Source organism: Lagenorhynchus albirostris, chromosome 10 (assembly GCF_949774975.1).
Source record: "Lagenorhynchus albirostris chromosome 10, mLagAlb1.1, whole genome shotgun sequence".
NCBI classification, from domain to species: domain Eukaryota; kingdom Metazoa; phylum Chordata; class Mammalia; order Artiodactyla; family Delphinidae; genus Lagenorhynchus; species Lagenorhynchus albirostris.
This window is the reverse complement of record NC_083104.1, coordinates 6,937,241-6,958,169: the sequence shown is the minus strand read 5'-3', so window position 1 is coordinate 6,958,169 and position 20,929 is coordinate 6,937,241. Positions and strand designations below refer to the sequence as shown.

Below are 20,929 nucleotides of genomic sequence, written 5' to 3'. Positions count from 1 at the left end.
GTGAGATGGTGAGAGCGGGTCTGGACCCACCCTCATCCCCGCATCCCCATCGCCACCCACCCCGCCGGGCACGGGCCCGGCCCCAGGAGCCACCTGTACCTGGGTCTGGATCCGGTTCAGGCCTCGGAACCACAAGATCTGGCCCCGCCGCAGCTCTCGCTCGGCGTGGTCTATCTCCTCCACGTCCTCGTTCAGCTCCTCCTCCGGGATCTCCTCCTTCTGCGTGAGCCTGCCCGCCTCCTTGAGGAACTTGAGCCGGCTGGTCGGGATGGTGGCGATGACCTGCGAGGGGCCAGCAGAGGGCTGTCAGCGGAGGGCTCGGCCTCCCTTCCTCCCTCTTGCTCTTCTTACCCACTGACCTAGTTACGTTCGACTCACTCCTTAACTCGTCGCACCTCCTCCTCAAGTCAACTTTAGGTTTCTTTTTAATTTGCTTCTTAATTCACTCACTCATCCAGAGGCAGGTGGAAATCGTGGGAAATCTGGGGAGTTGGACACGTGGGACTTTGGATACCCCAGACCTTACAAGTCCTGTGACTTTGGGCAAGTCATTTAACCTCTGTGAGCTCCGGCCTTCCCATCTGGAAAGCTGGGACCGGTTCTCAGAGTTGGAGGTGCTGTGTCTAAGTCACTGGCCCTCAGGTCTCTGGCTTATTCTTCCTGAGGTCACCGGGTCCTGGGGTGCCCAACCCTGGGCAACAGGAGCTCAGAGCTTGCGTGCCTTGGGGGCAGTCAATCCTGGGACTCTTGGAATGGCTGCCCTCCCGGAAAGGGAAGGCAAGATGGGAGGGGGATATGCCTTTGTTGTTACTCTTCCTCCAAAGGGCTTGTCCGTGGGGCTGAGGCCTGAGCGGCAGGCCCTGTGGGGCAGCTGAGGTGGCAGAGGTCAGAGGCCCCTGACATCTCCTCTAGGGACTGACAGGGGCTGCCCTGCGCACTCTCAGGGGTTCCCCGGGGGTTTAAGGTGGGCCTTGCCCGCTGGCATCTTCCTTAGGTGTCAGGAACCTGCTCATCCAGACGCCGAGGGCTCCCTGAGGGATTGTCCAGTGGGACGAAGATGCCCAGGCCCTGAGGGTGCCCAGGCCCTGAGGGTGCCCAGGGAATGGCGTTGTTAAGTCAAACCTAGTTTATCAACTCTCCAGAGAAGCTCCAAAGTTTAAAGAAGATTGTTCTGAGGGAAACTAAATTTTATTCTTTACCTTCTAGCTAATTTCTCTCACTGGAATTTCCCACTCTAGCCTGGGAGCAGCTTGAAGGCAAGACCAACGTCTTAGGCCTGTTGGGGCACCCACTGCCTGGATCCAGCTCCGGGTACCATGTCCTGGTCAGGCGTCTTTGAGCTGCAAGCTGTGAGTTCCATGATGGTGCGTGTGCGTGTGTGTGTGCATATGCCTGGTGGGAGAACGTTCTGGGGTCATGGCTAGAAGGGCCCCTAGAGAGGATCCAGCCCAGGGCTCCCCGAAGCTGGGGAGGGCCACAGATGGCTGCAGACACAGCACTGTGATGCAGCAGGGTTTGCGCCTCTTACGTTCCCTCCGAGCTCTCTCAAGGAGCCTCTGCTTGGTGTCACAGCACCTACTAAGGCTCTTTACCACAAGCCGGCTTCGAGCTCTGAGCCTGGGCTGGCCATGGCCTCTAGTTAGAGTTTAAAAACATCGCGCTTGTTACAGTTTTTTGGTTAGCTTCTGTTTATGACAAGTGATACTGACTTTCCAATCATATCTGTAATATAAATTACCTTTTGAAATAAATTTCAGTTCGAAAAACAGATGTGACTAAAAGAAAGTACCAAGTAAATAACAGGATGAGCGGGGTGTAGAGACAGAAGAAAAATCACGGTGGCGATACCCAAGTGACCAGCATTCGAGCCCTGGGCCAACCCCACGGCTCCGGTCTCCAGAGACGGGGAGGCCCTTGCCTGGAGCCAGACAGCTGATCCGTGGAGGAGCCATGACCCACTCCTGGGGCTCCTGGATTCCCCGTCCAGTGTTCTTTCCCTTCCCCTGCCGAGAGGCCCCTCCTGCAGCTCCCCCAGCACTCACCTGGCCCCAGACAAGCTCTCCTAACCCGATGAATATGCACCACAACCACTGGTCCAGCTGCAGCGGAGAGCAGCTGAACGGCTTCCCGCCAAACTGCACAATCACTATCTGGAGGCCACAGGGAGCAGAGAGAGAGAGACAGAGGGACAGGCCGTCAGGGGCCAGCTCGAGGTCCGGGCTCTCAGGGCACTGCCGAGGGGCCCCGGCGGCCCGCTGCCCTCTGCCCACCCCGGCCAGGTCAGGGTGGGGGCCCGGTACCTGGATGGCGAAGGTGCCCAGCACGATGGTGCAGAAGATGGGGTTCCGGAAGATGCCGTCGAAGACGTTGCGCTCGCCGTGGATCTTGCGGGCGTTGATCTCATTGAAGAGCTGCATCATGACGAAGGTGTTGAAGATGATGGTGTAGTGCTCGGAGGGCGGCGAGTGCAGGGGCGCGTTCCTCCCGCTGTCGATCTGGAACATCTTCTCGCCTGCCAAGCCGAGAGGGCGGGAGCCGGGCTGAGGGACGGAGCCGGGGGGACGCCTGGCCCTGCGTGGGGGCCTCTTCTGAGCAGCCGGGTGGGTCACCCAGATGCGGGAGGTGCTCTCTGGACACTGGGGGGCAGGTGGGCCTGAGCTGTGGGGTGTAAGTGAAGGGGTAACAAAACCCTTTCTCCTCTAGGGGAGAAAGGCCTTGGGTGGACTTTCTTCCACTTTTTCTGCAGAAATCTGATAAAGGTGGGAGGCCAGCTGTGCTACAAGGCGACAGGGCTTATAAAAAGCAACCCCTGGTTGGCAAACTCATCCGGACTGGGAGGATGTAGAGTGATCTTGGAATACCTGGCGGGAGACCATGGCTTTGGGTCCCCCCGAAAGTCTTGCTGCTTGTAACTGAGCACGTCCTTGCTGAGACCTCTGGAAGCGCAAGGGGCTGTTACAGGAGAGACCAGTTCCTGCATGGAGGCTGGAGCTTCCAGGCCAGGCTGGCTCTGGACTCACCCAGGTGGCCTAACTCTCTGTCACAGGAGCTGCCACGTGGCAGTGTGTGGGGGACACAGCCCCGGGCTGCTGCGTGGACACCCACCCATGGCATGCCTGATGCCGTCCTGCGTCCTTTTGCAAAGCTGCATGAGCTGGTGCTGGGAGGGCTTGTGGGGTTTTCTGAGTGTGAGGATCTAGCTGAGTCCAGGACTGCCCAGAGCAGGCGCTCAAGTGGGGAAGCCAGCGAGTAGAGCAGGAGCCCACCTCGCCCCCCTCTCTCCCCAGCCTGACAGCTTTCTCCGCGTCTCTACTAATTCTGCATTCCCCGAACATCCTCCAAGGCTTTTCATGATCATCTTTGCAACCGTCCTGCCAGCACAATGGAAGGGAACTGCACTCTGAGGAATGGGATCGTGCCCCATCGCCATCTGTACTCTGGACTTGAGGGCAAGGGCTCGTTGGCATTGAAAACCCAGCTCAGAGAGGCTCTGGGGACTCCAAGGTGGCCCCAACTTGCCATGTGGCTGTGGGCCAGCTCCTGCCCGCCTCTGGGCCTGTCCAGGTGCCAGGGGTGGGCTTCGCCCGGATCATCTCTGAAGCACCCTGGAAGCCAGGCCAGTCTTAGAACCAGCTAGGGTGCCACCTCAGACTGGCTGTGTGACCTCGGGCAAGTCACCTCCCCTCTCTGTGCTCGGTGCCCTCATTGTCATGGGGGTTGGTGGTAGAGGGTCCTAAATAAACATGTTGTGGAAACAGCTGGCGGGTAGGCAGGCATGCGGCTCTTTTCTGAGGATGGCGTGGTGAGGATCCTTCCGAGTGTGGGAGCAATGAGAGAAGGAGCTGGCCACTCCCCCTAGAGCTTCAGGCTTCTGCGGGGCTGGCGTGAGGCACCACCTTGCACTGTGTACACAGTGTCTGGAGCTGTCATCAGTGGAAAAATCCCCGGCTTTGGAGTCAGCCAGACCTGGGGCAGGGCCAGTCTCTACCCAAGATTTGCTGTGTGACCCTGAGCAACTAACTTCACCTCCCTAGGCCTCCATCACCTCACCAGCAGACAGGCAGGCAGCTGTGAGTCCAGAGCACGGGGTCTGGGCCATGGTGTCCCCGGTGGGCAGGGAGGGGGACTCACCAACAAAGAGCAGGGTGAAGATGAGGGTTAGCTGGTAGACGGCGTGGCCCAGGATGTTCTTCATCATGGTCCGCGAGATGAGGGGCTTGTTGCGGCCGTATGGCTTCCTCAGAAGCAGGGTCTCCGTGGGTGGCTCGGTGGCCAGCGCCAGCGAGGCGAACGTGTCCATGATGAGGTTCACCCAGAGCATCTGCACGGCCTTCAGAGGGGAGTCCTGGGGATAGCGAGTGGAGAGGGGGCTGTCACGGGGCGGCCGGCCCGCCTGCTGGCCCGAAGTGCCCGGGGTGGGGCTCCTTCCTGCGGTGTCAGCAGCTTCCCACCGGAGCCTTGAGGCCGGCTCTCCCCGTGGGTCTTCCTCGGCTGGCCCACCCCCTGGGTTCCAGAGCAGACGTGGAGCAGGTTTGCTAGGCCTTCCCTGGGGAACAGCCCAGACCCGCCCACTTCAGACCTGTCTTCTCCCACAAGGAGAAAATTGAGCCCCAGGCCCGATGGCCACCAGTTCCACAGCCCAGCCCCCGTAAATACAGCCACATCCCCGCCATCTTCCCTCCTCCGCCTCTCCAGCCCCCGTCTGGACGAGCCTCTCTTCCAGGCTAAGGCCACGACCCTCCCACAACCACCTCCCGCCCAGACCCCACCTCCTCTGCTTCCTGCTGCCTCTTTCCCCTCGACCACCAATGGCTCGGGCCTCTCCTATCCCACAAACAATGCCTGGGACCCTGTCCCTTTTTTACTACCACCCAATTTCTCTTTACCTCTTATGTTTACTTTAAGCAATTATTATGTGTGTCTGTGACGCCAAAAATAATGTATTTTCCTGGTAGAAAATTTGGGCAAGTAAGGAACAGAAGAAGCTAAAACTCATCAACATTCACCATTTACAGGTTCCCACCGTGCACATTCTGGTGTGGATCCCCACACTTCTCTCTGGCTGAGACAGGGATCGCATATTCATACTGTCTGCGCACAGTCGTACCATGTGGTCTACACTGCCCGAGCACCTCCTCCAGGAAGCCCGCAGATCCTATACACCCAGCAGCCTGGACTGAGCTGGCTCCTGAGGCCCCTCCGCCTACGCCTTACACACTCACTCACCTCCTAGATATTTATCACCGCCCCTCGTCCAGGCCACCTCTCCCACCTCTGCCCGGGCTCAGTCACACTCCCCACTCCCCTCAGCTTCCTCCTGCCCATCAGCCTCCTCTATGCACTGTGGGGTCAGGGCCCCCATCTCCCCACCAAGGCCTTCACAACCCTGCCACCAACTCAATCCAAGACCTCAGGCAAACTGATGGCCCCCTTGGCACCTCAGTTTCCTCATCTGGCACTAGCGGGTCTCCAAGAAGCCTGGTGTGAGCAGCTGTACCATGGGAGTGTTTCTCAAGCCACCACTAGAGGGAGCCTCTTGTCCACAGAGCAGGAGACAACCCTTGGCACCTCAGTTTCCTCATCTGGCACTAGCTGGTCTCCAAGAAGCCTGGTGTGAGCAGCTGTACCATTGGAGTGTCCCTCAAGCCACCACTAGAGGGAGCCTCTTGTCCACAGAGCAGGAGACAAGGCCCTTAGGAGCAGAAGGGACCCCCACCTCCACCCCGCCCTAGGCACCGCCCAGGGCTGTCACTCAGGGCTGGGATGTTGGGTGCTGCCACGTGCACCCTCAAGGGCTCAGAGCACAACAGAGGGGACAGCATTCCCAGGGCCACACAGCTCTTCAGGGCAGTGCTGGCCTCTGGGCCTCTGTTGTGCTCTTATGGGCAGGACCTTGCCTGCCCACCTGGTTCTGGGAGGGGCCAGGCCTCGGAACACCTGCCGTCTCCTGGTCAGGCCCTGTTGGGGTGAGGCAGGAGGCTGCGCGAGCAATGGCAGGTGCCTGGCAGGCCCATCCTCTGAGGCTCGGTTTCTGCCTCTGTGAAATGGGGATCACCACAGTTCCCGCCTCGTGAGGCGGCTGAGGAAGCAGTGAGCTGCAGGTGCTGGGGCCTGCCTGTCGGCTCCACGAGGCCCAGGAACCCCGGCACAGAGGCCTTTCCCAACGCACTCCACGCCGGAGCTGAGGCTCCCAGGGCCCTGCCAGCTCCGCGGCCCCAGCTGGCTGCCTGTCCTGCCCCGGCCTCTCTCTGGCCCTTTATGCGGCCAGGGGTCCTGCCTTCCCTTGAGGGTCACCTCTCCTGCCTCTTGGAGCAACGGCCAGGCCTGTGCCTGGGTCAGGCAGATGTGGAGGTGGGCCTGGCATCTCCACTTGCTGGGTGACCTTGGGCAAATCCTGCCACCTCTCTGAGCCTCATTTCCTGCACCCTGAGGGGCTGGCGCCTACGTGGGTGGGTCTGTGATGCAGCTCCTGGCCCTCAGCGTGCAGGTGTGACGATCTGGGACACCCCGTGTGGGTGTCCGCCCTCCCCAGGCTTCGGCCTGCACCATCCTGCCTGCCCCTGGTGGACCCACCTGCGTGATGCAGGCGCCCGTGAAGGCCACGATCACGGCCACCACGTTGACCGTCAGCTGGAACTGCAGGAATTTGGAGATGCTGTCGTAGACATTGCGGCCCCACATCACTGCCTTGACGATGCTGCTGAAGTTGTCGTCCGTTAGGATGATGTCCGAGGCCTCCTTGGCCACATCCGTGCCTGCGATGCCCTGTGGGGATGGGGACAGGAGCCTGGGTGGGGCGACCGGAGAGGCGAGCAGCGCTAGCGACACTGTCCTCACCCCTACACCAGCCCCCGCACACACACACCCACCCCCACACCGCCAGGCCACACGAGGCATGCACGTGCGTGCACACGCATACACACCACAGCCCTGCTCCTCACAGACCCAGCCCTGAGGCCAACGGTCTGCCTTCAGGAAGGGAGGCCCTCCCCTCCCTCCCCCTCCCTCCCCCAGACCCATCGCTACAGGAAGCCCCCTCTACCCTTCCAGGGAGACCCGGAGGCCAGGCCGAGCCTCAAGAGTGCTGGGAGCATCAGGTGGACGGAGGGTGGGTGGAGTGTGCACTGGGGGTGCTGCACTCCCTGCAGGAGGCTGTGTGGTCCACGCTCCCCTAACCCCCTGCCTGCGGGCTCCTGCCGGATGCTGCCCCGGGCCCCCGCGAGCTCCTACCATGGCGAAGCCCACATCGGCCTTCTTGAGCGCGGGCCCATCATTGGTGCCGTCCCCCGTCACGGCCACCACCTGCCGCTGCTCCGTGTGTGTGCTGTCGATGATGCCTGTGGGTGGGGTGAGCATGTACTGAGGGCCCTGGGACTCCCAGCGGGGCGGGGACAGCCTCCTCTCTGGCCCCTGCCCTGCCACCCCCTCCCGTCGAGCTTCTTCCCAGCACCTGCAGGGGACCTGGCGCCCCTGAGTCTGGGGCCGGCTGCGGCCCTCTGTGGTCCGGGCCTGTCGCCTCTCCAGCATCCTCTTTGCTTTCTGCAGCCCGTGGCCACAGTGGCAGCCACCCTGGCCGGACGCACCTCCCCTCTGCCTATACCCCAGGCGCCCCTCTGCCCTCCTGGGGCACCAGGGTTTGGCCGGGGGGCCTACTATCTGCTCCCTCAGCACCTTCTGCCTGGGGGTGGGGCGGGCGGTGTCAGTCGCACCCGAGGAGGCCTGGGCTCTGCCGTTTGCCAATGCCTGCTCTCCAGACGTTCATCCTCAGTAAAATCTTCAGCAAATAACAGAGCGAAAGATGACACACGGCCCCTGTCACTGCTCTGGGACCAGTAGAAAAGGATGCGTGACAGAAGTCGTCACTGGGTGTGTGTGGAGTTTGCGGGGCCCCAAGCAGAGACATCCATGGCAGGACAGAAACTCGGGTGTCAACCTTGATACATCCCTGTCCCATTCCGCACATCAGATGCATCACTGCGTCTGCGGGTCCTACAGCCCCGAAGCCCCACTGGGATCCTTATCCTCCTCTCTGCCACCCCACATGCAGCGCCTCCACTCCCCCTCTCCCTAACACCAGGCTCCCCTCCAATCTTTTTTTTTTTTTTTTTTTTGCGGTATGCAGGCCTCTCACTGCTGTGGCCTCTCCCGTTGCGGAGCACAGGCTCCGGACGCGCAGGCTCAGCGGCCATGGCTCACGGGGCCCAGCCGCTCCGTGGCATGTGGGATCTTCCTGGACCAGGGCATGAACCCGTGTCCCCTGCATCGGCAGGCGGACTCTCAGCCACTGCGCCACCAGGGAAGCCCTCCCCTCCAATCTTCATAGCAGCCCCAGGGCCTTTCTCTCTGACACCTGAGTCTGAACCCAGCTCCCAGCACCAGCTGAGAGTCATACTCTCACTGCCCTCAGCCTCAGGATGACGCCGAGTTCTCGGCTCCACCCGCTTGGTCCTCCGTGGTCACACCCCGCCCATTCTCTGATCTCTTCCCTCCCCCAGCCACCCCCAGCCTGTGCTTCTGCCACGGGAATGGCTCTCCGTCCCATGCAGCTGGCCACCTGCCCGTCTTTGCACAGGCTGTTCCCTGGGCCAGCCGTCCCGTCACCCAGTCACCCGGTCTCAGCCCGGATACTGCTTTCCCTGGGAAGCCTTTGTGACACCCTGAGGACCCCCGCCCACCCTAATCAGGTCACTTTTGCTCCCACACGTGTGTCCTGCAATTGGCAAACCGCAGCAGCCTCTGGAAGGAGGGAATGAGTTCCCTGACCTGGGGCACTGTATCCCCAGACCCTGTCTCCCCACAGCTCCCTGGAAGGGTCAAAGCTCCACCCTCTTCAAGGTCTGGCTTCAGGACGTGTGCACCGGAAGTCCTCCTGGCCGCTCCCCCAAGCTGTTCTGCTGCCCCGGGTTATCCAATCTCTGTGCACTTGGCATTTGAGGCCTTCACCCCGCCGGTTCCCTGGGCCCTCCTGGGTGCTGCTCCGAGGCAAGGAGGGGGCCAGTTTTCCCCTGTGGCTCCCCAGGCTGGCCCAGCTCTCCTACGGCTTCCGATAGAGCGGGGAGCTGCAAGAGCTCCTTCCCCCAGACCTCTTTCCTCCACCACCAGTGCTGACACACCCCGCAGTGCATGGTCCCCAGGGACCTCCCTGTGGCCGACTCCTATGGTTCCTGTCCTATCTCTGGACCTCTCAGCAGCCATTCACACCGTGGACCACGCCTCCCCCCTCAGCAGGCCTCCTTCCTCGGCCTGCTTGTCCCTGGACCCCTCTGGCTGCCTCTTCTTGGTGACAGACCCGCTGACAGGTCTCAGCCTCTGCTCACCGCTCAGGTGGGAGGTTCCTGGGTCCAGCAGCTCCTCTGCTTACCCCCACTCGTCACACCCCACCTATGTCTTCATCGGGGGCCAGCTCTCTCTCCTGAGCCCTGACTCCATGGACATCTCCACTTGGATGTCAGAGGGCCTCCAGCTCTGCCTCCTAAAGCAAGTGCATCAGTTTCCCCTCAAATTGGTCCCTTGTGCGACTCCTGACACCTAGCTGCCCCCTTGTAAACTGTGCAGCAGGCTCTCAAGCAGGTATAGACTGAGCAATCCTGGACTCCCCTCTCCCCCATCCCTCCACCCCATCTGAACAATCGCCGGGCCCAGGCCCCTCCTGCCCACAAAGAGTTCTCAGACCCGTCCCCTTCCAGTGCACCTGCACTGTCACCACCCCTGCCCAGGTGTCACCGCTCACAGCTGGACAGTCCTGGTGGGCCCTCTGCTTCCAGGCCACTCGCCACACAGCGGCAGGGAGGGCGCTTTCCCCTTCAAGGCCCTCCCTCGGCTCCCCACCTGGGCTGACTGTGCAGGTCGCTGCTTGGCGTTCAAGGCCCTGTGTGATCTGAGGCCGGCACCCCGTTCTCTGGCCGCATCCTCTTGTCTCTCTCTCTCCCTTGAGGCTCCAGCCCAGCCAACTGAACTTCTTTCAAGTCCTTGACAGTGCCTGGAAATCTCTGCCTCTGGGCTTTCATAGTGTAGTTCCCTGTCCTGCCTGAAACACAGGCCCTTCCCCCTGGCCTCCCACCCCACCTTCCACAGCCTGCAATATGACACCCTCCCCAGCTCGAGTTAGAGGCCGGCAGAGGGCCCAGATCACCCTTCTCTCCCACCAGTGCAGCCTTTAGCTCTACGTAGGGAAACCACCTATTCAATGTCTGCTGGATAAACTGGACCACAAATTCCAAAACGGGAGGACCACGTCGGCCAAGACCTGGGCCTGGCACATACTAGATCCTCAGGAAACATTTATCAAGAGAATGAGTGAATGAATGAATGCATGATTGAACAGGAACTGGGGATGGGTTGGGGGTGGTCTCCTGCTTGGGTATCTGTGGTTCTGGGGCTTTGTGTTTCTGTTCCAAGGCCAGATCTGCCTTCCTTAATGTCTTTGGGCAGCACCTTTAGGAGAGGAATCCAAGATGCCCTAGGGATGACCTCAGCCAGAAACCTTCCCCCTATGGCCATTTTACAGATGGAAAAATTGAGCCCTGGTGCTGGGCAATTGCCCAAAGCCACAGAGCAGGGCAGGGGCAGAGTCTGGATTTAAACCCAGGCCTATGGGACTCTGAAAGTGCCCAGCATCTGACCAGCTAGATGAGCTCAGCGAGGGGTGTGCCCTCTCCCTGGAGGGACTCAGGGAAGAAGGACGCTGGGTTTTGGCTCATTTCTCAGATTGCTATTCCGAGGACAGCCCACTCCCGGCGTCCTGGTTACACATGTCGGATAGCATCCTTAGAGAACAGGCAGACCAAGGGTCTCAAACTCACAAGCTCTGGGGCCAGACTGAGAACATAAGTAAATGAAATGGGCGGAGTGTCAGACAGCAGTGGTTAAGACGGCATCAGATGGGAGGAAGCAGGGTCTGTATAAAGTCATTCAACTTGAACATTGAAAAAGACACACCACCCAAATAAACTCATCTGTGGGCCCCATTCAGCCCTCAGGCCATGACTCTTGGCCCCTGGATAGGCAATCCCATTGCTGCCCATGGGAGGTGGGGCCCAGGGAGCAGATTCGCCGCCTCCTTACTTCACTGTGGCCCTTAGCAGGCCTCCCGGGGCGTCCCCAGGTGCGGGGAGCCCCAGGCAGGAGCCCCTCCCATCCTGGAAAGAAGCTGAAGGCGCCAGGACAGGAAGGCCCGGGGAGGCCTGGCGCCTGGGCCTCAGAGATGCCCGTGCCCGCCCAAGTCTTACCTTTGACCAGGGTATGCTTGTCCGTGGGGGAGGAGCGAGCCAGCACCCGCAGCTTTGGCCAGATCTTGTCGATTCGTTCCTGCTCAATCTGGAGAGGGATGGGGGAGGGGCGGGTCGGTGGGGTGGGGAGAGAAGGGAGGGGACTTGCCTCGATCACTGGGCTCTGAGTGGCACACTGGCTGGCTGCTGGGGCTTCATGCATGCCCGTGCCTCCCAGCTCCCCGTCCAAAGCCCTGCCCTCTGAGGACCCTCTGCACTGGGCCACATACCTCCCCTTTCTCGTTGCGGATTCTCCGGTTGAACTCCTTGCCCTCAAGGCACAGGAAGTCCTCCCCAGGATGGATGATGCCACACTTGATGGCGATGGCCCGGGCTGTGTTGATGTTGTCACCGGTGACCATGCGGACAGTGATGCCTGCTCGCTGGCACTTGCGGATGGCTTCCGGGACCTGGGTGGGAGGGCGTGTGCCATGGAGTGGACGTCGTCTCGTGCAGGCCCTCCCTGCCCTCACGGATTCCAGAGTGAGCCCTGCTCACAGGCAACGCCACTGTAAGGGGCCTAGATGACCAGGAGGTACTGATGGCACACAGACCATCTCCTCCTTTCCTGTGGCCGTGGTAGGCATTGTTAATCGATCACAGCACCCTCTGATGAAACCCTGATGTGGTCTCACAATTCTTTTCTGCAGTGTCCCAGACAGCCACCACCTATCACCCATGATACTGCATCCTAAGAGGAAACCATTGGCTATCCTGACCTGGACAAGGACTTTGAGAAAGACCACAATAAACATCCTCTTGGATATGGCCCCAGGCAAGAGTACAGAACACTCCACTGCTGAACAGGATCATGTCCCTGCTTCATCAACATGCACATTTCCTGCAAACTCAATGATAAATATGTTTGTGTGTTTTCAGTTTTTTGCCAGGGGGGCGGGCAGGGGAAGGACATTGCATTTTAGGATAATTTATTTATATAATGTGACATTGGCTTAGAATAAATGTGAATGATTAGGCTTTGTGTAAAACATGACATCTCCCTGCGAAAGTAAGGGCTGCCTACTGCCCTCTTTGTAATAATAGACTGACATCTGGGCCATTTAGGCCAGAGCAGACCCAGCCAATCAGAAGCTGTCGCCCACCCCCCCCAACTTTGCAGGGCGCTGGATCTGCCCAGCAATTAGGATGCAAAAACCAGCCTGGAGTCGGAAAAAAAAAAGGTTCTGAAGAACCTAGGGGCAGGACAGGAATAAAGACACAGATGTAGAGAATGGACTTGAGGACACGGGGAGGGGGAAGGGTAAGCTGGGATGAAGTGAGAGGGTGGCATGGACATATATACACTACCAAATGTAAAATAGATAGCTGGTGGGAAGCAGCCGCATAGCACAGGGAGATCATCTCGGTGCTTTGTGACCCCCTAGAGGGGTGGGATAGGGAGGGTGGGAGGGAGGGAGACGGAAGAGGGAGGGAATATGTATACGTATAGCTGATTCACTTTGTTATACAGCAGAAACTAACACACCATTGTAAAGTAATTATACTCCAATAAAGATGTTAACAAAACAAAAAAACCAGCCTGGAGCTGCCATGGCCCTTCACACACAGCACAGATCAACCGAACAAGTGATTCTGACCCAGTGACAAATAACAAAATAATAAGGCAATATTTGCTGTAAAATGTCCTTCAGTGGGAGAGGACACGTCAAGGGCAGAAAATCCAGTTGTACTAAAAGTACTTTAGAATCTCAGACCTGGTGGGAAGGGGGGCCTGAATCCGACTCTCCTCTTCCACATCCTGGGATCTGAGAACTCACTTCCACCCCGACCCTGACAAGTCACTGCTGAGAGAGTTTAAAGGTGTCACGGCTGAATTTTGTCGTTTCCCCGCCCCCTCCCTCCCCCACCCCAGAAAGCTCTTCACACCCAGTACCTCAGAATGTGACCTTCCTTGGAGACAGGCTCTTTATAGAGGTAATCAAGTTAAGATGAGGCCATTAGGGTGGGCCTGCATCCAATGTGACTCGTGTCCTCATAAAGAGGGGAAATCTGGACAGAAACACACACACACAGGGAAGACATCATCACGGGAAGAGGCAGGGAGAGATCTGGGCGATGCTGCTACGTGCTAGCAGGGCTGAAGACTGCCAGCTCGTCACCGGAAGCTGGGGGAGAGGCCCGCGGCCAAGCCTCCCTCACAGCCCTCAGAAGGAACCAACCCTGCTGACACCTCGGTCTCAGACCTCCAGCCTCCAGAACCAGGAGACAACGCAATTCTGCTGTTGGTGGTACTCTGTAATGGCAGCCCTAGCAAAGAGTGCAAAGAGTTAGAACGCTGGTCCAAAACCTGACTGCGGACAACTTACGCCCACCGGTCCCTTTCTGCGCTCAGGAATTTTAAGAATAAGAACTGACACAGAAAGTATCTTGCCTCTATCCACAACCCGTCCACACCACAATCTCAAGCAGAGGTCACTGCCCAGCCCCTTCCCAGTCTCCCTGCCTCTGGCCCCGCCTCTTCCATCTTGCCCCTACCCTGACCACCAGCTACCTGCCCCAGGTTTAGCCTGTGTGCCGCTCCCTTTCTGGGCCTCCACCCCGCCGCTGATAGAGAAAATCCCAACTCCTGAGCACGGCCATCCTGCGGTGGAGTGAGAAACAAATGCCGGGCACAGGCAGGGCCTAGGTCAAGGTTGGGGGAGGCCCCTCCAGCTCCCTGAGTTCTCTAACAGGCCGGCTCTGTGGCGGCAGGTAGTGATCTTCCTGTTGTTGAAGGGCTGGAGCGGGGCGAGCTGATCATGGGCCTCCTCTCAGTGTATTTCCAGAGTCTGGGGAGGAGCCTTCTGGGGCCCACTCAGGGCTTGGGGCCACGTGAGCAAGGCTTCTGCCTCGTGCCATGGCGGCTGCTCACATAACCAAACGTGACCTCCTTTTATAGAGCCGGAGGGAGTGGGGATGTGGGAGGTCCAAGATCCCGTTTACATAATTTATCGATGTCCTCACAATGGCTGTAACCTGGCTGCAGCCCCCTGCTGTCTCCTGGCCCAGGGGACAGGAAAGAGCCGCTGTTCTTTTGGGAACACACACCTCATCTGGCTTCTGCCCTGAAAGGAAGAATTTAGGTTATGCTTGTTTAAAAGATGCTTGGAGTTGGAAGGGACTCTGGGTCATGACTCTGACCCTCTGCTCATTGCCTAGATCTCCTCCCACACATCCCTGACAGATGGTCAGAGAGCCTCTACTTACTTGCCTCTGTTGACAAGGTGCTCATCCCCTCTACGGTTGACTGCTCTAAGGTAGAACAAGTCTATTGTATCCTTTCACATAATCTTTCCGTTTTTAAAAAATTAATTTAATTTTGGCTGCGTTGGGCCTTCACTGCTGTGTGCAGGCTTTCTCTAGTTGTGGTGAGCATGGGCTACTCTTCGTTGCAGTGCACGGGCTTCTCATTGTGCTGGCTTCTCTTGTTGTGGGGCATAGGCTCTAGGTGCGCGGGCTTCAGTAGTTGTGGCACGTGGGCTCAGGAGTTGTGGCACGTGGGCTCTAGACTGCAGGCTCAGTAGTTGTGGCTCACGGGTTTAGTTGCTCCGCGGCATGTGGGATCTTCCCGGACCAGGGCTCGAACCCACGTCCCCTGCATTGGCAGGCGGATTCTTAACCACTGCACCACCAGGGAAGTCCCCCTTTCACATAATTGTTCTTTTTTCAGATAAGAGAGCAGTTACTTTGGGTCAGACCCATTCTCTGGTACAGAGACAGGGTCTTTGGTAAAGATGTGTACAAAGAGTTCTGGGAGCACAGCGGAGCACACTGTTACTTTAGAAGGAAGTGTGTGGGGAGAAGAAATCTGTGGGAGCTTCCTGGAGGAGGGGATACTTGATCTGCTTCTTTTCAGCCAACACTACCTGAGGCTCTGATGCCTGGCACTGTGCCCATGCTGGGGCTGCAGAGATGACCAGTTCATTGTGGTCCTGGCTGCAGACAACTGTCCCATGAGGTACACAGAGAAGGGGAGGGCACTGCAGACAGTGCTGCGGGTGATCTGGGTGGCTGAGGCCAAGGGAAGATGTGGGGTAGGGGCCAGTGGCCTTGGAGCTGGAGAGGGGCTTCAGGTCCAAAGGTGTGGGAGTCAGGGCCTTGTTCCTTCAGGCCTGGGAGGCATGGAAAGTTCTGAACTGGGAGTGAGGTGATGGATGCCATGTCTTAGGAAGACGTCTGTTTTCAAGACTGTCTCAGGAAGCTGAAATCTGCCTGCTTGGAATCCCTACCCTCTGGGCTTCCACTGAACAAGCCAGACTGGGAAAAAAGGAGGAGGCTAATTTTTATGGTCCCCACACTTTACTCTGTGCAGTGGAAGTGTCTCTGCCCTGTGGAGAGAGGGCTCAGGGGTCAAAAGGCTGGGCTGGGCTTTGCCCTGGGCTCCCACCTAAGCCTTGGTTTCCTCATCTGTAAAATGGAGTGATAGCCTCCGCCCTTCACTGAGGCTGGAGAATTCTGTGACAGCAGCAAAGGTCACCAAGCGCAGGGCCAGCACAGGTTGGTGACGTGTGGGTGGAGGGGGCTGGCAAGACGCTTGACCCCGGGCTCCCTTGTTTGCTCTTTCCGCTTCAGGGTGGGTACAGGGACACAGAGGAAGGATACAGATGCAGGGTGTGCGATGGGGGTGCAGCGGGCATCTAGAGCACTTGGAGGCGCAGGTGTCTGGGGCGGTGGGATGGGCTGGGCTCCCCACCATGACCCTTGGATCAGGTATATTAAGGGCCTGTGACCTGCCTTGAAGGTGTGGGGGGGATTCAGGACAGATCTGGAAACCCCGGAGGAGCCTCCCCTGGCCACCACGAGTTACTCCACTTCCTTTGTAGGCAATGGGCCCCTAACTGGACGACCTTGTCGTGCTTCAGTCCTGTCTGGTTTTACACTCTGGAAGGTTTTACACCTTCGTGTCACTAGGCTGTGGGTCTGGAGGGCAGGGGCTGCCAGCCGCTCAGAACCCTCTCAGGGGCCTCGTGCAGGGTAGGTGCTTGGTCAATGTGGGTCACTGTGAAACACCTTTGTGCTTAAGTCCCTCGAAGCCTGACCCGGGTGAATGGATTTGGACGGGCACATGCAAATCCTCTACAGTTTGGCTCCAAGCTCCCTTCCCAGCCTTTTCTCTCATAAACCCAGCTAGGGTTTTCACTAGTTCCCAAACACGTAGCATCCCTCCCCACCTCTGTGCTTTTGCCTGTGCTGTCCCCTCTGCCTGGGATGCCCTCTCTCCCTGGGATGCCCTCTCTCCCTGGGATGCCCTCTCTCCCTGAATCTCTGTGTGTCACAAATCTTTCCCATCTTGCACATGAAATGCTCTCTGTTCAGCAACCTATCCTTGGTCCCTCCGACCCAGTGGGACACCTCCTGCAGCTGCTCAGCCCTTCCTTTTATCGCTTCACTCACTCATTTATGCAACGAACAGCTATGGAACATCTAACTGTTCCGGGCAGGGAGGGTGCAGAGAGGATGAAGACCCGAGCCCCAGAGGCATTGATCTGGTTGAGATGTGCTTTCCCCATAGATAAAATAGCTGTAAAAAAAGATTCCTTCGTTTGCTAAAATTATCCTAGATATTTCTCACTGAGGAAAACCAGCCAGCAAATGGGTGCTTCCTGTTTTCATTAAATAAAGGCTTTTAAACATCTGTTGTTTGTGGTGACAGCAGTTGTCTGTGACTTCGAGGGTTCCAAACACCCCCGGATAACCCGGCAAATCCCAGGCCGCTGCTCTCCTGATGGCTTCATCCTCACTGGCTTCCATCAGACTTGGAAAATGCACCACTGTAGCATCCTGGGGGAGGGGGGATTTGCAACCCTGTTTTTATCTGTTCTGTCCTTTGTCTTCTCAAGGGAGGAAGGGAATAGGAGCTTCTTTCCCTTGACAGACGGGGAAACTAAGGGAGGGAGGCCGAGTTTCTTTTCCTGCAGCAAATGAATCTGACCAGGCTTGTGGGACCCTAGAGGCGGTCTGGGTGGGGCTTTTTTTCTCTGGCCGGCCTCACGGTTGTCCTGGCAACATACACACACATGCTCACCAGAGGCAGGGACCCTCTCCAAAGGTCACCCGAGAAACTGGTGACTGTGGCTGCCTCGGAGGTGGTCACTGGGGTCTGGTGGTGGCATGGGGGGCTACTTCACCCTGTTTGTGCTATCGAACCTTTTGAATTTGGCGATGATATATCACGAAGCCTAAAAAAACCAAACAAATCAAAAACCATACCTGCCTGTCTCCTGAGGCTCTGCGTCCACCCCCACCCCACGGGAGATGCTGAGTTAACAGGTCAGAGCTTTAATACTTTCTTTTTTTTTTCTTTTTTTCCCTGTGCCACGCAGCATGCAGGGATCTTAGTTCCCTGACCAGGGATAGAACCCATGCCCCCTGCAGTGGAAGCCCGGAGTCCTAACCACTGGACCGCCAGGGAAGTCCCTGAGCTTTCATACTTTCAGGCAGCATCACCAGTAACTCCACTGTGTCCCTCACTTGTTGACGTCCAACTTTCCTACTGTTCAGATGGAAAAACTGAGGCCCGGGGCAGTGATACACCGGAGGTCTTCTGTGAAGGAGCGGCAGGGACGGGATGAGAACCCATGTCCCTAGACTGCTGTGTCCCTCCAGTACGTCCCTGCCCTCCAACACAGTTACAGCTTGCAAATCCACATCCCGGGGTGAGCCCAGGGGAGAGAGAAGGTCACCCACAGGGATGTGTTGACGGAGGGAAGCAAAGAAAGGCATGAGAGTAAGCCTCCCAGGCAGCTGGCTCAGAACCTTAGAGCTGGATGGGACCTGAGGGGCCCCCAGGACGACCACCCATTTTACAGATGAGGGGACTGAGGCACAGAGAGGAGAAGTGGCTTGTTAGTGGCAGAGCTGGGGTTGGAACCAGGCTCCCTTTCTCCGACATAGGCTGAACGTGTTCCCAGCCCTGCTGTTTTAGGCTTGGGGTGGGAGTGAGGTGGCATGTGTGTGTGTGTGTGTGTGTGTGTGTGCATGTGTGTAGAATACTATTATTGTCCCTAGTCTTCAGATGAGGAAATGGAGGCTCAGAGAGGTTATGTAACTGGCCCAAGGTCACACAGCTCGTAATGCCAAGGGACTCAAAATCCCAGGTCTATCTGATGCCCGAACTCACACTTTTGACCCCTCTCCCTGCTGCCTAAATGTGAAAGTCCACGTCTGTGACCTTCAAGTTTCACTTAGTCTTTGGAATGCAGAGTCTTAAAACAGCGGGGCCAGGAGCTTGGAGGGCATCTTGCCTGCTCCCTTTCACTTGAAAGAAGGGGACATGGAGGCTCCAGGAGGAGCAGGGAACAGCCAGAGGCCCCAGAGGATGGTGTCAGGGTAAGCGGGGGACACTGAAGTTGCCCTTGGTGGAGGAAGGCGGCCGTGAGACAGGCTGGGACCTGGGACCGTTTGCTGCAGTGCTTGCACCTGGACAGACGTCTCCTCGAGCAACGACATACAAAGAAACTATAAGTGACCAAAAATAACTGCGTGCATGCCCAGTTGGGGCAAATTATAGACAACAAGATACAAAAAAGACCAAAAGAACCCAACTGCCCCTTCCCAAGAGTCGGGAGCAAAAGCAGGGTGATGGGCGCGCCCCCTGCACACAGCACCACCAAAGGGGTGGGCAGACCACCTAAGCGCCCCCTTTGGCCCGACCCCTGGACACACCCCTACCGTCACCCCACAGAAGGAGCCAAGAGCAAAGGAAACTGTTACTTGTTCTCACTCCCCCCTGCTGCAGCAGGGGCCCCAATAAAGCCTTGCCTGAATTTCTTGTCTGGCCTCCTATCAATTTCTATTGACTAAGGGGGCCAAGAATCCTGGTCAGAAACAGTCCCAAGGGGCAGCATCACCAAATCCCACTGCCAAGGCCAATCTGGGCCCAGCAGCATTAGTCCTCGAGGAAGAGGAGGCCAGCCCCTCCTGCGCCTTGCCTCCCGGGCTCCCAGGGCAAGCTCGCTCTGCCCACAGCAGCATTTCGGAGACTCGAGGCAGCTCTCTCCTCTTCCCACACCCTCTTCCCAGCCTGGGCAGCTCGACCGACCACGCACGTCCCATCCTTCCCCAGCCCTGCAAATTCCCGGCACTGAATCCTTGGCTTTCCCCCCAGATGCAGAGTCAGCTAAAGGAGACTGAAGACACACTGTCATCTGAGCACCCCAGTAGGGGCACATATTACATCACTTTTCTCGATCTTTACGGGGAGGGGGTGCTGTCACCCGCCCCTTCCCTTCTGCTTGAGAATTTGACCTTTGGTTAACTTTCCAGCTCTGTTCCCCTGGAAACCTGATAGAGGCAGACTGCCCGCTGCATCACTAGGGAAAACTAACCGGTAAACTTGGTCTGGATGGGGAGAACTCTAAATGCTGATGGGGAGGCCCACATTTGGGGTCTTCTTGAGTGTGGTAACCTTTGTTATTGGGTGTCTCCTTTGCAGGGACCCTTGAATCTGGGCCTATGGGTTTGGACAGGAGATCCTGGCTCCTCTGAGGCTTCTAGGGCAGGGCAGCCTTCACGGTAGAGCAATGCCGGCTGGCAGGCTGTGGGTTGCACCCCATGTCCCAAGCAGATAAGTGTGGCTATGCTAGCCTTAAGAGTCTGAATGTTTAGGAGTAGGTACAGAGAAGACCCCGTGGGCCTTGCAGGGAAACTGAGGCTTAGAGGGGTGAGGCGACGTACTCCAGGTCACCCAGCAGGCTGGACGCCCAGCTTCACCCCCTTCCCCAAGCTCCACGGCGGGGCACCTGCCTCGGGCCGCACGGGGTCCTCGATGCCCACCACGCAGATACAGGTGAGGTCGTTGAGGATGTCATTCTCGTTGTCCCAGTCGGGCTCGGGGCTGCCGGGTAAGTCGCGGTAAGCCACGCAGATGGTGCGGAGCCCGTCGCAGGCCATGGGCTCAATCACCTTCTTCACCATCTCGTCCCGGTCGCGGGGCCGGAAGACCCGGGGCTCACCCGCCCCGTTGAGGATTTTGCAGCACCTGGGGGAGGTGGGAGGGGGCCGGGTAAGGTCCAGCCAAGGGCCCAAAAACCCTCCCTCCGACGGGCTCGGAGCTCACCCCCACCTCCCCAGTGACGGACGTCCCACTGGCCGTGGTTGGTCATCCAGGGCTCGTCCAGACCATCTCCCATAATGCTTCAGGGGTGGTCCTGGCCCCTGGGCCCCAGGCAGGGATGAAATCAGGACCAGCCAAAAAGAAATCAGGCGGCCTTGTTGTAATATCTGCCCCAGGCCATTTCAGCAAGAGCAGATCTACTTTGCTCTGTTTCATCTTCACAAGATTTCATCTGAAAAAAATAGTTCCACAGCGAAAATGGTTTTCAGAGGGCGTGAAACCTCCGCTAGTGGTTCCTGACCCTGCCTGCGTATCAGGATGGCTTGGGAAAGCACTGAATAACCCCACCCCCCACCACACACACACTGCAGGCCCCACGCCAGAGGTTCCAATTCAGTTTGTCGGGGGCGAGTCCAGGAATCAGTGTTTTTTTTTTTAAAAGCTCCCTGGGGCGATTCTATGTGTGACCAGGGTTGAGTCCCCCTCAAGGTACAAATGGGTAAACTGGGGCCCAGAGAGGGGGGCTGACTTGCTTAGTTCTCCAGGCTTACTTCTGGCACCTGGAGTCAGAGGACACCTGCTCACAGTGAAAAGTCACGCCGTCTAC

At 57.9% G+C, this 20,929-nt stretch overlaps 1 protein-coding gene across 10 annotated transcripts in view; it reads right to left on the bottom strand.

Annotated features, from left to right (window-relative positions):
- Positions 1-20,929, bottom strand: part of ATP2B2 (ATPase plasma membrane Ca2+ transporting 2) — a 129,149-nt gene that overhangs the window by 11,844 nt on the left and 96,376 nt on the right. For all 10 annotated transcript variants that reach the window (XR_009542696.1, XM_060161187.1, XM_060161189.1 and 7 more), the window contains 9 exons: positions 20,013-20,247; positions 11,498-11,677; positions 11,229-11,316; positions 7,231-7,337; positions 6,574-6,765; positions 4,132-4,345; positions 2,301-2,512; positions 2,043-2,150; positions 100-282 (listed from right to left, as the gene is read on the bottom strand). Coding sequence is in view for 9 of the 10 variants with exons in the window: in XM_060161187.1 (XP_060017170.1) it covers positions 100-282; positions 2,043-2,150; positions 2,301-2,512; positions 4,132-4,345; positions 6,574-6,765; positions 7,231-7,337; positions 11,229-11,316; positions 11,498-11,677; positions 20,013-20,247 (1,519 nt within the window). In the remaining variant the exon portion in view is untranslated. The remainder of the gene's footprint in view (positions 1-99; positions 283-2,042; positions 2,151-2,300; positions 2,513-4,131; positions 4,346-6,573; positions 6,766-7,230; positions 7,338-11,228; positions 11,317-11,497; positions 11,678-20,012; positions 20,248-20,929) is intronic.